Raw genomic sequence first — 16,350 nt, 5'->3', positions numbered from 1 at the left:
CATTGGGCAGAGGGGGAGTGAGTACCTCATTGCCATCCCATGCTGTGTGGAGGAAGGTCTGCCTGCAGAGCCCAATTCCTCAGCTCTAATTACAGGAATGGGTGGCTTTTCCCTTCTCAGGCTGAGAAAAATTGGCTCAGAAATCCTGAGAAACCACAACACAAATGTCTGACGCTGTTCCACATGGTCTTCAGCGAACAAAAACCCTCTTGAAATCAGCCCTTGCCTCCCGAAATAGGCAACACCACTTCAAAAAGGAAGAGGGGGGGGGGGATAAATCCCAAACTCAAGGCTTCACAGGGTGAGAGCACTTGCAGCCTCAGAGCTTCTGTAAGTGTGTTGTTGTGCCTGCCAGCACAGCCAGGGTTTGGTCTGGGATAAAGCTGGATTCGCCCAGGGAAGTGGTGGAGATCCCACAGGGATGCTCCCAGCTGCTCCATGCTCTGCAGCCACCGCCTGCCATGGGGAGCTGATGCGTTGTTGCCATCCCTCCTTCTCCATCCTCTTGATTTTTTTTTACCTGGGAATATTGAGCTGAGCTTGATCCCACTCTGGAGGTCACAGAGAGGTTCCTTGCAAGGAAACTCAGTCTGGTGTGGGCTGAGCAGAGGCAACACCAAAACCTGCTTATCCCTGGGAGGACCAGGATCTGCTCTGGCTCCTGTCCCACTGGATACCTGTTTGGAAACAGCTGGACCTCGCAGGGCTCTTGCACCACCTAAACAGCAGGAAAGCACTTCTAAACCAGAAGTGGGACACACTTACCAGCCGTAGGGTAGTAGGGTATCCATGTGCCAGCATGGATTGCCCTCAGGAGCGGTGCTTTCCGCTCTTTGTTCGCCCAGCCCGCAGCACTCAGAAAGGCAGGCGTGTCCAACCACCTCCTGGGAGCTTATCTTGCCCCAGAAGAATATATTACATTTCCTTTTTGAATTAAAGCTTAATATTTTTGCAATAAAAGAGAAGAGGCTTGAGTGTGAGGCGATAAAGTCACACGTGGTTTGCTTCTGCTGAAGTTAAATCCCACAGGGAGCATTTATTTTAGCAGGAGCAGCCCTGGATTCACCTTGGACCATCCAGAAAGCAATCAGAAGGGTCAAAAGCAGGTCAGGACCTACACTAAACTGATACTTTGAAAATAATTGGCTATATCCTCCATTTCAAGAAACTGAAGCCGTGACCACAGGGAGCAGCATTAATAAAAATGGACATTTTTTAATCCTCCTTCTGGGGGTTGCAAATTAAAAGAGGGAGAAGGGTGTGCCCACCTGGCAGCTGCCATCCCAGGATTTGCAGCGTTTTTAAGGATGAGTGCTCATGGAAACAAGTTACAGGGAAGTGGAGTCTAAAGTTAGACCAGTGCTAAGAGCTCTTTGAGTAATGCCTTGTCTGGTACCCAGAGTAGCTGGGGTGGTTTCAAAGAGCTGGTGACTTGCAGCATCCTTTGCAGGGGGATTATCCCTGCTGCATCTCGGGAAGTTGTGTGGATTGACTCAAAATTTGGCTTAGTAGAACATGTTCTGTTGGATGCAGGGACAGAAGTGGAACTGATTTTTACCCGTTGTGCTGGATGGTTTGTAACTGTCCCTGTCCATCCTGTGGAGTTTGTTATTTCTCTTCCAGCCAACACTGGTTTCTAATTAGGAGACGTAAAATTAAGATGGAAGAGCAGAAGTCTGCAAGGGTATTGCTGCTCAGGAAGGAATCTGGGCTGGATTTAAGACAAAAATATCCCCTTGTTTGCAGGATTTTGGGGGGCAGAGGGTGGTGTAAGCACTGCTCTGGGGCTCTGAGCGGTGCAGGTGTGATGCTCAGCCCTGGTGATGCATTTCAACCAACTGACCCCTTTTTTTCCCTATAATTCCACTGTATTTTATTTTTTTTTAATGCTAAGTGTATTCCTCTCCTGGGAGGGTGATGTGACATCTACAGAGCCCTCTTATGGTGCTGCTTTTGGGGTAACAATTACAAAGCCAAGAGCTAAAATAACTTGGCCAAGACCTTCTTAAATCCAACTATTCCCCCATCAGGATGCATCACATCACAACTTTGGGAAGCATAACACTGTTCTGAAAGCAATCTCAGGATCTCCTTTTCTGCTAGGAGATTTGTGGAAGATGTTTCTGTAGTTATTTAATGGAAAGGGAACAAATTCTTCCCCACAAGCCATCCCCGTGCTTCCCTCAGACTCGGTGTTCTGTGCTGCTACAGGAAAACCCTTTCAGAAATAGGAATTATTTGGATATTGCAGAAATCCGCAGGGTTTTGGCCTCATCCATCAGCTGCCTTTGGTACCAGCTGCTTTTTAGAGGTGCTCAATAAAAGCAAACGTGCTCGGGTGTTTCTCTCTCCCCTCCTTTTATAACCCCACTAGTCCCTCATTTCCATCCCGCTCCTGGTCAGCAGGGATGGCTTTGGTGGTGAGTTTTCCCCCTCAGGCTTGAGCTGGGAATTAAGCCTGGCTTAACTTTTACAGCACAGTGCACCTGGCTGGGGGTTTTCCACCAAGACTCGTTTATATTAAATAACAACATGCGGAGGAGCCTGAGTGGTTTTGGTGAACTCCTGTAAATGCAAAAAAGGGGGATTAAGGAGCTTTAGGGCTTTAATGCTTTAGGAGGAAAAACCACGAGAACAATGGATTTCCCCCAGGTATTGTACAGTTTAGAAATTTGATTTGGAAAGAAGAACTGAAAAAAAGTTTTTGCTTCTGTTTCGTGTGGGCTGAAAGGTCCTTTGAACCCCTCTGCCCTCAGATTTCCCTAGAGCAGGGAAACTTCCCCGAGTTTCCGTCCTAAATCCATACATTACCTTATGCTAACAGCATTTATGGTTTAACCAGCAGTGTAGTGACTGCAAATGATGGAATTTGAATTTTGTTAAGCAAACAGAGCAGTCTTTTCATACATTTTTTCATTACTGGAAACAAAGATAGTCCCTGAAAGTGTTCAAGGGCAGGCTGGACAAGGCTTGGAGAAACCTGGTCTAGGGGAAGGTGTCCCTGCCCTTGGTCTTTAACATGGTCCTTAAGGTCCCTTCCAATCCAAACCATTTTATGATCTTTTCCTCTAAATACACTGTCCTACCCCTAATACCCAACAGACCCAAGAAAAAGACACTGAAATTTTAAGGAGAGAACAAAAAATGAATGCGACAGTATGGAAGAGGAGCAGTGGGAAAATGGAGACCTTTCAGTAAAAATTGTACTTAACAGTTTATTTAAGTTGGTTGACACCAAAAAGTGTCAGGAAATCTATGATTTGGGGTTTACTTAATACTTTAGCCTACTTAAGACATATTTCTGTGCTTGAATGAAAGGCAGGTAAAGACATACCCATTGTAAAGCCTTTCTCAAGAAATGACTCCAAATCACAGGAGTTGCTCCATCTCTCTTGTCCTGTCAGTGCAGAAGTTATTTGTTAAAAATAAATTGTACTTGGTAGCATCAAACTTTCAACCAGGAAATACAAACCCATATGCAACTGGGAAGGAAAAGCAAATCCAAAGATCATTTTTCGAAGGGGATTATTCAGCCTCACCTCATTGTCAGGGGTGTATTTTCATCATTGTTTTGAATGCTTGGTCTTGTGGTGAGTGAAAAGGCACATGGTTGGAAGAGCACCTGACCGGGGGCTGAGCTGGGATGTTCCCACTGCTGATGGGAGCTCAGCCAAGTGCCAGATTCTTCAGCCTGGAGAAGAGAAAGCTCCAGGGAGACCTTGGAGCCCCTTCCAGTGCCTAAAGGGGCTCCAGGAGAGCTGGAGAGGGACTTTGTACAAGGGCCTGGAGGGACAGGGCAAGGGGGAATGGCTTCCCACTGCCAGAGGGCAGGGTGAGATGGGATATTGGGAAGAAATTCTTGGCTATGAGGGTGGTGAGGCCCTGGCACAGGTTTCCCAGAGAAGCTGTGGCTGCCCCATCCCTGGAAGTGTCCAAGGCCAGGTTGGATGGGGCTTGGAGCAACCTGGGCTAGCGGAAGGTGTCCCTGCCCATGGCAGGGGGTTTGAATGAGATGGCCTTTAAGATCCCTTCCAACCCAAAACCATTCCATGATTCTGTGATTTTAGTAGGACTCAACAAGGCTTAGACATTCCTGTGGATGAGAAGTACCCCCACAATGACTTCAGCAGATCTGTAAATGCTTGTGTTCCAGGGCACAAGCCAAGTCCTAATCCAAAGGGAGAGACAGAGATGCTTCCCCTGGATCCCCCAACCTGGGGGTTTTTATGCTGCAGAGCTGCTCAGTTGATTTTTTTCCCTAGAGCTGCAATCCGTGCAGCACCTTCCACCAAGCAGCTCCCACATGGCTCGTGCAACCCCATCTCCTTTCAGGTGTTCCCCTCCCTTTTGCTTCCCAGGAGGCAAAGCTCAGGGTAGGGATTGGGTAGCGCTGCAAAGCCATCGGCGAGGCACCATGGCCACCCACCCACCACCACACATTTTATAATTTCATTTGATTATTTTTTTCCTTTTTTTTTTTGTCGGGGGACTCTGCTGCATCCCGGGCCGCGAGGGGGGAATAACCTCTTTGATTTTATTTTTTTTTCAGTTCTCTCAGGCCAGACACACCACAGCCCTTTGAAACGCTCTGTGTCCCTTACCCCACCCATGAATGTGCCAAACCAGCCTCTAGGACATGGATGGATGTCTCATGAGGACTTACGGGCTAGAGGACCCCAGTGCATCCCTTCCGATCATGCCCCCCTGTCTCCACAAAGCAGTGTAGCCTCTTCGGGAAGTGGTGGGAGTGAACATTTAGAAGATCAGCCTTCCGCTCGTAACACATTCCAGGAGGAAGGGAGTGGGATGAAAGGTGAGTGCAAAACCAGACCCCGACCCCCCCCGGCACCCAGAGGCAGGAGGGAAGAGCCGCTTTCCCGGCAGCGGTTTTGGGAGAGAATCCTCGTAACCAGACGGGGCCTTCCGGCCTTTCTTCCTGGCTTAGGAATTTTAGATTCAGGGGAACAAGTTAGGTTTTCTTTCAAGCAGCAGCTGGTCCCGATCTGACGTCTTGCACTTGGGTGCCAGTGGGCTGGTTTTGCCCCAAAACCCTGCGAGCTGCCAGCTTTCCAAAAAGCTGGAATTTTTCCATAGCCTGTGGCTTTTGGCTGCGAGTGGTGCTCTCTTTTTTCCTCTCTCTTTTTTCTGTTTTATTACAGTGAAAAAAAGCTTAGAGTAAACTTAGCAAGCCATGTGTGATCTGCCATTGCAGTGTTTGGTACCCACTAAGTATTTGGGGAAGTTTTGGCTTGGGGTACTGATTTGCAGTGAATTTAACCTGTGTGTTTCAGTTCTAAACCAGTTTCAGTTGGTTGTCCCATTGTACCTGCATTTCACAGAGATTTTGTCAGTAAATATATGTGATTCTGTTGGTAAACAAGGCAGAAATGAATCCCTATTGCTACAGTCGTAGATGGAGAGCAAACTTCAGGCTGAGAAGGAATAAATAGATAAAAACTGGGCAAACATACAGACTGTGAGTTCCTGGGAACAGAGAAAACGACCCTGCAGCTCTCAGACTGATTTAAACAACTCCAATTTGCATTAATGCAAAGCAGCTCAATTGTGTAAAGGCCAATGGTGTGTCAGAATAAGGAAATAATCATATTTTTTAATAGTCACAGGGTCTGATTTTAGTCTAATTGCAGACAAATTGAGATGTGTGTAACTCTGTGTGATGTGGGGCTGCATTTGGCTTGGCTCTGGATGGCTTGGATGTGCATGAAGTAAATGCATGAAAACCCCCTCGTGGTTCCAAGGAATGCAGTGGAGGCAGGTCGGGTCCTGTCAGACCTGGGAAACCCTTTTTGGGAGCACGTGGTGCAGAGGGGGCTGTTTAACACTTCGTTTCTCCAGGTTTCTGCTGATGGAGCTGGAGAGGAGACCATGGGGAACTGGGCTCCCTGTGATCCACAGCTGGCAGCTCCAGGACCTGCACGAATAGAAATTTCCCAGTGCCATGGAATCGATCCATGTGGCCAAGTCTGCAAAAGCCAAAGGCTGTCCAGAAGCAATAATCCACTAAATCAGCTCCACATATTAAGACATCCCATTGCAGGCAGCTGGGATATGGCTGCCCTTCCTCGGGCCATCCCTTCCCAGACATCCAAACCCAATTCCCCCATTGCTGAGTCAGCCAAATGGCTTTTGTCCCACTGTCCAGGGACACACACCACGGATGTCCACAGCCTCTGGTGTCTGTGCCTGCCGTGTCCTCCCCCCTCTGCTGTGTTTTCTTCAGGCTGAACTATTCCAGTTTCTTCACAGATGATGTTTTCTAAACGTGGGGTTGTCCTTTCTTCTCTTCACCGGGCTTTTTTCCAACAAGTCCATATTTTATTGAAGGTGTGTTGGCCAGAACTGGACTCTGGAGCAGAGCAGAGTCTTGTTTGCCTACAGACAGAATTCTATGGCTGGGTAGTTCATCGTCCTCAAATAACAAAGCACTGTGGGCTGCATATGATCCCCACAGCTTTTCCCAAGAAAGAAAAAAAGGGACTGCCCCTTCCCTGCACTCGGATTGTGCCATTTCTTGTTCCTGCAGAAATGCACAACTTTGTGCATTTTCGTGGAGTTGCATCGTATTCCACCCAGAGCAGCTGCTCCCTTTGCCAGGTCCCTTCTCTGAATTGCAACCATGTCTCCCCAAGCACCTGCAGGCTCTTGTGGCTTGGTGTCACCCCGCTGCTGGTCAGCTTGTTCCTTCTTCAACACCTTCCAGGGCATCCAGGAGGATGCAGACCCATGGGATCTGGAATGTGGGGAGTCAAGACCCGTGACAGACCCTCATCTGACATGGCTTAGCAGTTCTTCTCCCTTAATGTCACTGTTTCTCTCCTTTCTGTCCATCTTTATGCCCTCGTGTCACCTATTTCTTTCCACCCATCTTTGTGCTCAAGGAAAAGGGCCCTTTGGCTTTTTCCTGGCCCCTGGTTTTTCCAGGGGTAGATGCAGACACTTGGTTCCCTGTGGACCCCATCCATCCATCTGCCCATCCCTTCCTGTGTCCCTGCCCATGGCAGGGGATTGGAATGAGATGATCTTTAAGGTACTTTCCCACCAAACCATTCCAGTGATTCCTGGGGGGCACAGCTGGGAGGAGGGTTTGCATAGAGCTGGGAGTTTTTTCTGGGAGTGTATCCATGGTGTGCCAGGAGGGCACTGCTGAAGATGTGCTGTGTGTGAATTGTTTTCCTTCCAGATTTCCTGATGGCCATGCCATGACTTTGCAATCAGCTCCTGGTAATTGCTGATTACAGAGCAGCTCTGTGGACAGGTGGCTCACCCATGCCTGGAGAGAGTTGGGAAGTTTGACTTTCCAAGGACTGTGAGGTCACCTTAGATGCCCTGGCACACCCTGGTTGCTTCTTTCTTCCCTGTGGGATGGGAGAAATCCCCACCACCATCCCTCTGTGTGTTGGGGTGGTTCCTCCTCCCCAGTCCACTCCCATGATTGCTGTCTGTGCTGGCAGGGGGGCTCTGGGACTGTCATAGCTCCCCAAAATTAGGACATGATCCAGGGAGGCTGATGCAAAGGGAAGGAGCTGCTTCTGTGCTCTGACCCCCTGCAAAGGTTGGAGACGGGTTCCTGCAGGGTTTAACGTCCATATGAAGTTGCATCTCTCTTCTGGAAGTACCCCCATGGGCTTTGCCATCGGCACGGACGTGTGGAAAGGCAGCTGTCCCCAGGGGACATGGAGTCAGGGACACTTGTAATGTGTTGTCACTAAAATGGTGTGGTTTTGTGTTAAAATGAAGTTGAGATTGGAACCTGTGCTGGAATCGGGGCTTTCTGCTAATAAGTTTTCGATTTTTTAAACAGAGATAAGTTAAAGAAGCTGCTGGTAGCAGAATTTGGGACCATTGCATGTCAGAACTTCTGGAAAACAGTGAATTTCAGCCCATCCATGCTCACTAACTGCCTTACCCTCGTGTTTGGTGTGGGGTTGATCTCCTTCTGTGCAGCACTTGAGTAATTTCATTGACACATGAATCCTGTGTGTGCCAGGGGATGGAGAGTGTGAGCAAAACACAACATTTTGGGGTCTTTTGCATCCTCTGCTTCAATGGGAGTGGGGTTTGGGCTCAGCCCAGGCAGCAGGAGACTTCTGGCAGATGCACAGATTGCCTCAGGGGACCAAACCAAGGGTCCATCCTGCCCTGTCCCTGCCAGTGACGAGGTGTTGGTTCAGGAAGAGATCATGGATGAACCCCATGGAGGCAGCCTTGGGACTCGGGAACAATCAAAGAGCAGAGAGATGTTGCTAACTGGTATTTAGGCCCAAGAGAGGCCCCACCTGCTCTCTCCATTCAAGGTGTGGGGTTTGGGGCTGAAACACTGGTTTGTCATTGTTACTGCACCCAGAGATGGTGCTCCCAGGTGGGGAAGGGGACAAGGACTATGGACAAGGGTACTGCTGGAGCAGAGCATGAGCTGGGGAGGTTCAGACCCCAGACCTCCCCAAACCTGCAAACCTCTGAGGAGCTGCTTGCTGTCACGTTGCCTTCTTCGTTGAGGACACCCCATCGTGGGGTCTGATGGGGTTTTGCATGTCACAGAGGAAGGATTCCCCTCCTGGGTCCCTCCCTGTGAAACCACATTGATGTCAGGAGGATAGAAGTATTTTTGGGTACCCATCCAGCTGGGCACAGAGGTGCCACACTGCAGGTAACAACTGGGAAGGAAGAAGTCATTTCAGTCATTGCGTTTTGAGGTCCCAAGTCACCCTTTGAAGCAGGCTGTGGGACCATCTTTGATGGCACATCATTTTTCCATCCAAAATCCATCCCTTTGTTTCTCTTTAAGCAACCAGTTCCATTTTCAGCACATACCATCTTCCCTCACACCATAAATCAGTGTCTGCCATCTGCAAAACATCCCTTTGCTCCTCCTAAGCTCGACCACACCAGTAACTTCGGCCTTTCCCATGTTCCTGGGAAAAGGGCAGCGAGGAGCTTGGCGTACAGTGACACAATGCTGGCTCCCCACGGGCTAAATCCCAGTGACTTGCCCACAGAAACCCAACCTCTGAGGATGTCAGAGGACTGGTTCCTCCTCACATCCATATCCATACCCATACCACCATGTCCCTCCCAAAGGTCTGTGGAGTTCAGTGAGGTGTCCAAAGCCCCTTTGGGGCAGTGGATGGCACCGATTCAGCCCCTCCTGCTGTTGATGCTGTTGCTCGTGGTTGTGCCACGAACTCAGCGGAGCTCTCCTGTCCTTTCCTTTGCGCTCCAGATGTCCCAGCCTGGCTGAAGAGCCTCCGGCTGCACAAATACGCCGCCCTCTTCTCCCAGATGACGTACGAGGAGATGATGGCCCTCACCGAATGCCAGCTCGAGGCACAGGTACGTCCCACGGCTCCTGGGGGATGAGACTCTCCCGGGTTTCCTTTGCGTGCCTTCCCGTGGAAGGCGTTCAGCCCGCGGGTGGTTGGGAAGCAAACAGAAAAAAAAGGAAAATTCGGGTTTGGGAATGAAAAAAAAAACAAACCCACGTTGCACCTGAAAAAGACCTTGCGTGTTCTTACTGGAAGTCCCTTCACTGGGAGCTGTGCTTGGATTTTTTTTCCACTTGGGATTGAGTTCAGGAGTTTAAGGGGCACAATCTGCAGTAGCCAACTGCTTTAAAGTCAGTGGGGCAAATTTCCTTTGAAAATGTCGTAGAATCATAAAATAGCAGAATGGTTTGGGCTGGAAGTGACCTTAGAGATCATCTAGTTCCAACCCTCCCTCCTTTCAGGTTCACCTCTGTGTTATCCTTGGGATGAAGGGGACCAGGCAGCACCTTTGCTCTCCCTGTGGGAGGTGTACCGGGGAGGGACAGACTAGCTGGAAATCTCCATCTTCAGCAAGTCTCCTGAGTGATTTTCTATGTCCCCCATGAATCCCTGCACTCAGAAATTTGATTAATTTCCAGCAACCCTTTTCATGTAGGGGAGGAAGGGTTTGGGTGGACCCAGCTGTCCTGTGGAATGTTAATGCCGAGTGTTGTGCTGTTTGTTACAGAACGTTACCAAAGGCGCAAGACACAAAATAGTTATCAGTATCCAAAAGCTAAAAGAAAGACAAAACCTGCTCAAATCTCTAGAAAGGGTAAGTAATCACCACCATTTTTGTATTTCTTGTGTTTTTTAAGAAGCCAGAAGTTAATTCTGGGGTGAAGCACTCTTCGGTTTCACGTGTCGTGGGGATCTCCTGCAGGGAAGTCTGATGTTGGGTTGGCCACATATGAATAATGTCTCAAACACTCCTGTACCAGGTGCAGGTTTTATTTCACAGAATCACTGAATGGTTTGGGTTGGAAGGGACCTTAAAGACCATCTCATTCCAACTCCCTGCCATGGGCAGGGACAGCTTCCACTAGACCAGCTGTTCCTCCAAGCTGTGTTTTGCAGAATGGGTCCTAATCCGTCTCCGGCACTCATGGAGCTGGAATGGATTTGCCCTGTAGCCCTGGCCAGCTCCAGGATGTTCAGAAAGACCTGAGCTTTCCTGGAATGTCATATGGGCAACCTGTCCCCAGATAAAACAGCAGACACCCACATTGATGTCCGAACAACATCTTGAATTTCCAAGGAGAACAAGTAGAAACTTCTTTATCACCTCCACAGAAGCTTAAACCCTGCAGAGAGGGCTGTAGGGAAGCAGCAGCACCACAGCCTTGCTGGGAGCAGCTCACCCAACCTCTCCCTATTTATTATCACTGTATTATATTATATTTAATTGCACCATCTTCAAGCAGCAACTCGCAGAGCCTCCCACTAGGGGCTTTTAAATACTTCTGTGGTGTGTTGCTATTTATTGGTGTTTTCCTTAGCTCACTGCTTCACTATTTATTTATAATACAGGCTTGTACCCAGAGTATGGCAGGAGCTAATAAAGCCATATTTACCTCCATTATTAATAATGACTATTAAATCCAAGAGCCAGCCCTCTGGCTGCAGCACTCCATTTTCCAGGCAATTGCACAGCCTCTTCCCCCACTTCTCCGCCGGGGTTTTGAAATATGGGATTGATTGAGTGGGAGCTGGAGCCCGGCTCAGCTGACCCGGCAGCCACGCACGCCGTGAAATCCGGGAGGAAAGTGGCAGGGACTAGGTCTGGGCCCTCCTGGTGTGGGTTTGGGTTGTGGGGCTCTGACATTGTCCTGCTTTGCTGGGGCTCAGAGCTGCCTGGGAGGTGCTTTCCCTGGGAGGAGTCGTCCCCAGTTTTCCAGGCTTCCCATCCAATTTTTTGCTAAACGAGAGCATGTGTGGGACTTGATGTTTTTGGGCAGTGTCTCGCTGCTAAAGATTGCTGCTTTCTTGGAAAGAGCTGCTCCACCCCTCTCTGCCGGTTAGCAGAGCAGGATTTTTTCCCAAAAAACAGTGCCCAGCAGACTGACATCATATCTTTGAGAGAAGTGGAGCTGAGACATCCAAGAGCAAGCTGGAATTAGGATGAACAACCATTTTGGGGCTTACACACCAAAATCCCATGTGCCCACTTAGTGTCCCTTCCCTCAGGACATCCAGGGTTCTCTCCAAGAGCTACCTCTTTCCAGTGTCCCATGAACCAGACTGTTCAGGAGCCTGCAATGAGCTGTTCCAGGCTCCATTAAAAACAAAATGCAATTGTTTCCCATCAGTGGGATGAGGATCTGACAGTAGAAAGGGAGTTCTTAGAGTCCACGCCAAGAGCAAGGCTGGGGTGCACCCAAATTCTCTCCCTCCTGGGTGGACCTGCCCGGGGATCTCCAGGCTGGATGTTTTTCCTATAGGGATATCAGTTCACCTGCAGCCTCATGGTCTCCCCTTCTGTGTCCGACCACAATCCACCTGCTCCCTTTGAAACCCTCCTGGTCCCTTCTACCTCCACTCTCCCAGCCCATCCCAGTATGGTCAGGGATCCTGCATCCAGGTCATTTCCCTGGCTCCTGCATCCCAGAGTGGTCTTGGGCTCTGAGATGATTCCAGAGCATGAGGATGCCATGGCAAGCAGTTTTGGGGCAGAGCAGTTAATGGGGAGCCAGGCTTGAAGGCAGTGCTGGAAACTGGAGACATGCCCATGTTAATAAATGAAGTTCCAGTGAAATAGAGCTGAAATGAACTGAAGGAAGGGAAGGGAAAGAAGGAAGATAATCGCTGGTCTCGGTGATAAAATCTCCCAGGCTCAGTTGCTCTCCTGGAGTTGCCATCTTCCTGGTGGAAATTTGGAAACACTGAAGCAGGACTGTTACTGAGTTTGGGTCCCAGTGATTGACAGGGCACGTTTATCTCTGGGGATTCAGGTCTGAACACATCCATGGATTATCAGATACAGTCCCTGCAGCAGCTCCACACTCTCCTGGTCTAAGGGAAAAACTTGGGCAATTAAATGTGGCTGTTGACTGTGGAATGCAGCAGGATCCTGGAGGGATTCTCGGGGGGTCACAGTCAGGGTCCGGTTTGTAGCTGCTGTCCCGTTGTCCCTGCAGAGACAAACCCTCTTCTCTTGAACCCACAGGACATCCTGGAAGGTGGCAACTTGCGTGTCCCGCTGCAGGAACTACACCAAATGATCCTCACCCCCATCAAAGCCTACTCTTCCCAGAACTCGAGCACGGAGGAGCACAGCCGGGACGCGGACTCGCACCACCCCTCCTCCCTGATCGGCTCCGACGGCCAGGGCTCCGACTGCAAGGACTCTGCCGCGGGCGGGATGCAGCACCACCACTTGCCAGGATGTGAGGGCGAGTCGGGGGGGGCCCCTTTGCCCGAGGGTGACCTGCCTGGACAGTTCACCCGAGTGATGGGGAAAGGTGAGCGGGGGCCACTTGTCAGGGGCCACTTGTCACTTGTCACTGGGGAGGGCTGCTTTGGGGTGGGGGGTGTGTGGTGGCAGCGCTGGCAACCACCTTTCCCTGAGCTCCTGCAAGTCGCTGTCCCAAGGGGTGAGGATTTTTTGAGGTCCCTTCATGCTGTGGTAAGAGCTTAGAGTGTGGGATAGGGAGGAGGTGGGCTGTGATTTTGGGGAGGGGCAGTGGTGGGACAGGCTGCCTGCCCCAGGTTTGAAATGGAGAGCATCCTCTCCCTGCCCCAGTAGCATCCTCTCCCTGCCCCAGATCCAAAGTGGATAGTATCCTTTCCCTCAGGTCAGGGGTGGAGGGCATCCTCTCCCTTCCCATTCAGAGCCCTGGGGTCATCCCAGCAGTCCAGAGGTGTTTTCAGCAGCATCCCTTGGACTTGCTCTGTTTGTAGGGAGGTAGCAGTGGTGCATGGGCTGGACATGAACCATCTGGAGTGCCAGTCAGTGGGCCTAAGCCCCTTTTTAAGCCCCAGTCTAGATACAGGACCTCCAGAATGCTCCGATGCCATTCCATGCCTGGTGCAGGGTGCACAGCTTTGCATCAGGAATAACACACTGAGAGGTGACAGAAGCACTGTGAGGTGGAGACTGATCTCCTGTACTTTATAGAGGGCTCTTGGAGCAAATCTGTGTGAGCTTGGACGTGCCCTAACCCCTGTTAGTGGCACTTGAGGTGTCAGTGCTGGCTGAGTGAAGGAAGATCTCCCTGGGGAAGTGGGAAAGGGGGGATCTCATCCGCAGAAGACCGGAATCAGAAAGAAACTCTTTGGGATGCCACAAAGAAATATGAGCCTTGTCCCTATTTCCAACCTTTTTTGACAAAAAAATAGCTGAGGTGTTTTCTATGCAGAAACCTGGTGCAGAGTTTGTCCTCAGCTGATTCCCTGCAGGCAAAGCCAAACACGGGGCTCTTGGCCCCATTTTATTCCCGTGACAAATGCCAAAGTGTGGCACAAGCCCTGCCAGGACAAGGTGTCTTCCTAGACTGCAAGGCATCCCTGCCCAGGGGTTATGACAGGAGAAACTCATTCCTCTGTGAGCTCATTCCCACTTGCTTTTATGGCACTAGTTCCAAAAGAGGTTAAAATCCTGCAGGAAAGGTAAGAATCCGTGTGCAGCAGGGGCAGACTTTAGCCATAGGAACCGGAGCTCTCTTGCCTAGGAATAGGGAATAATCCTGTGCCCCTGAGTTGCTCAGGTCTAATTTTGGGGACTCCAGTGGTGTTACTCTGGATTTACACCTTCATAACAGAGAACAAAATCCGGCCCTAAATATAGGACGGCACGGCAGGAATTGGGGAAGGGCGTTTTTTCTCGCTGATGAGAAAACCTGCCCATGGTTACAAGGGAAACGAGATGTCCAAGGCATTTGTTGGACTACCCTGGGTCCCATCTGGGTGTCCCCATCCCCATTTCCCTTCTCTTGTCTCTCTTTTTTCCAGTCTGCACACAACTTTTAGTTTCCCGACCCGACGAAGAGAATATAAGTTCCTATTTACAGCTCATAGACAAATGTCTAATCCACGAGGTGAGTCGTGAGGGATCATCTCAGACTGTTGTTCCCATCACTTAGAAACTGTTTCCAAAGTGTCTGTTTATATAAACCCTTCGGTTTCTAACACAAATATTTTTGGGGGGTATTAATAGTAATTCTGACAGAACAGGGCTGGAGCGGGCGGTAGCTCCGACGTGATGCATGGAAATGTTGCTTCCCCCCCCCACGCTCGCTTAATTCCCAAGGCCTGGAGCTGGGAAATTCATCTGGCACGTGACAGTCCCGTCGGCAGCTGGATGAAAGGAAGAATCCCGGGATGAGCGTGCGGGCGGTTTCCATCAGACAGACCCGGCGATCCCTTGGCGTTGCCTCCTCCTGTTTTGCAACACGTGGGATTTTGCAACAGGGATTTTTACATCTGTTCCTGCTCCCAGCAGATGTGCCTTGGCTGGGAGGATGGCTCGGGATGGCCCAGGCTGTGCCACAGGGCTCTGGCACGCTCCTGCCCTGTGGCAGGGAGGGAGGGATGGTGTCCCTGGTGTCCTGCAGCGTTTCCCACCCACACTGGCTGTACCTGGAAGAACAAGCTGCTTCCCTCACCTGCCCATATGGCAGTGATCGTGAGGAGATGACATGCTGGGGGAGCAGAGGTGGTGGAGGCTGGAGAACAAAGCCAGGAGGACATGGAACTTTTCCCAGAGTGCCTGCACTTTTCCCACCAGTGCCAGCCCGTGTCCCAGCACCACCTTCTGCTTTGGCTCTGGCATAATCAACACCGGGAGAGAGCGTCTCCTCCAGAGGGTGGTTCAAAGCAATCAAGTCAGGCACTAATTAGCCTCCAGATTGTCCTCTGGAGACCTCTGCTCCTTTCCACCGGCAGCATGGAGACCTTGGGGGTCTAAAGTTAGCAGCGGTGCCACATGGGTGTCCCTGTCACCCACACCTCCTGCCTGGAGCTCTGGGATCAGGTCTATCCCCTGCTGGGGTGACCTTTGCAGGGAGCCTGGGTGGGTGACAGGGCTCACCCCGGGTCACCTCCCACAGAGACTGGTGGCAGGATCAGAGCCAAGCTCTGCCCAGCTCTGGGATGCCACAGGGCAGATCAGCTTTCCAAATCCCAGCTTTTCCCACCCTGGCAACATTTCTAGAACCATGTCCAGGTGACAACCTGTCGGGACCCACCATCAAGCCCCTGCTCTGCCAAAAGGGATTGGCAGCCTCAAGGCAGAGCCAGATTCCCTGTCACTCTGGGACACAGGGAATGCTGCTGGAGCATTTTCTCCACCTGAGATGAGTAAATCCTTGAGGGAGACCAGGGTTTCCCTCTGGACTTGCTGATAGCCAGCTCCAACTGCTCTTCTTTACCCGCACACACATCCCTCCTCCCTTTGTCCAGAAAAATATTCATTCAGTTCCTATTTTTCTCTCTCTTTTTTGGGGGACAGGCGTTTACAGAGATCCAGAAGAAGCGGCTGCTGTCATGGAAACAGCAGGTGCAGAAACTCTTTCGGTCTTTCCCTCGGAAATCCCTCCTGGAGCTGTCAGGCTATCGGCAGCAGAGGAGGTAAGCGGGATTTTGGGAGGGGAAGGATGGATGCAGTGGCCAGAGCAAGAGCATTCCAAGTGGGACCAGTGTCTCCCAGAAGAAAAGGGTGGATCCTGACGGATTCAGAGCTGTATTTTGGGAGGCAGGAGAGCAGGAAAAGCTTCAGCAATAAGACCCCAGGCACTGGCTGGGAAGGGAACGGGGTTTTACTTGCATGTGGGGTCAGTGCCTTCCTTACTGATCCCACCAGGTTTCCCTGGCTCCAAATCCGGCACTTCCCAGCTGTGCAGCATATCCCCAACTCTGGGCTCTGTGTCTGCTGCCCTTTGCTGGTGGCATCAACAGTGAAGTTCCCCAAAAAGCTGTCAAGTGGCAAAAAAAAAGGGCTGTGTTGGGGACACTGTGTTTGCTCACTTCCAAGGAGGTGCTGGATTTCAGGTGATCCTGGGTGGCAGGAAGAGGTATTTTTGGGTCAGTT

The 16,350-nt window shown here is 50.6% G+C and overlaps 1 protein-coding gene across 7 annotated transcripts in view; it reads left to right on the top strand.

The window, feature by feature from the left end:
* Window positions 1-16,350, top strand: part of SAMD4A (sterile alpha motif domain containing 4A) — a 100,625-nt gene that overhangs the window by 75,079 nt on the left and 9,196 nt on the right. For 5 of the 7 annotated variants that reach the window (XR_003530777.1, XM_027662475.1, XM_027662473.1 and 2 more), the window contains 6 exons: window positions 4,550-4,813; window positions 9,242-9,351; window positions 10,012-10,098; window positions 12,490-12,784; window positions 14,274-14,359; window positions 15,772-15,890. Coding sequence is in view for 6 of the 7 variants with exons in the window: in XM_027662475.1 (XP_027518276.1) it covers window positions 4,550-4,813; window positions 9,242-9,351; window positions 10,012-10,098; window positions 12,490-12,784; window positions 14,274-14,359; window positions 15,772-15,890 (961 nt within the window). In the remaining variant the exon portion in view is untranslated. The remainder of the gene's footprint in view (window positions 1-4,549; window positions 4,814-9,241; window positions 9,352-10,011; window positions 10,099-12,489; window positions 12,785-14,273; window positions 14,360-15,771; window positions 15,891-16,350) is intronic. The other 2 variants (XM_027662478.1, XM_027662476.1) reach the window with 1 other exon arrangement.

The sequence above is a fragment of the Corapipo altera genome, unplaced genomic scaffold (genome assembly GCF_003945725.1).
Source record: "Corapipo altera isolate COAL_440 unplaced genomic scaffold, ASM394572v1 169, whole genome shotgun sequence".
Taxonomy (NCBI): domain Eukaryota; kingdom Metazoa; phylum Chordata; class Aves; order Passeriformes; family Pipridae; genus Corapipo; species Corapipo altera.
Note: the sequence above shows the minus strand (reverse complement) of the source record. Positions and strands in the feature narration are given on the sequence as shown.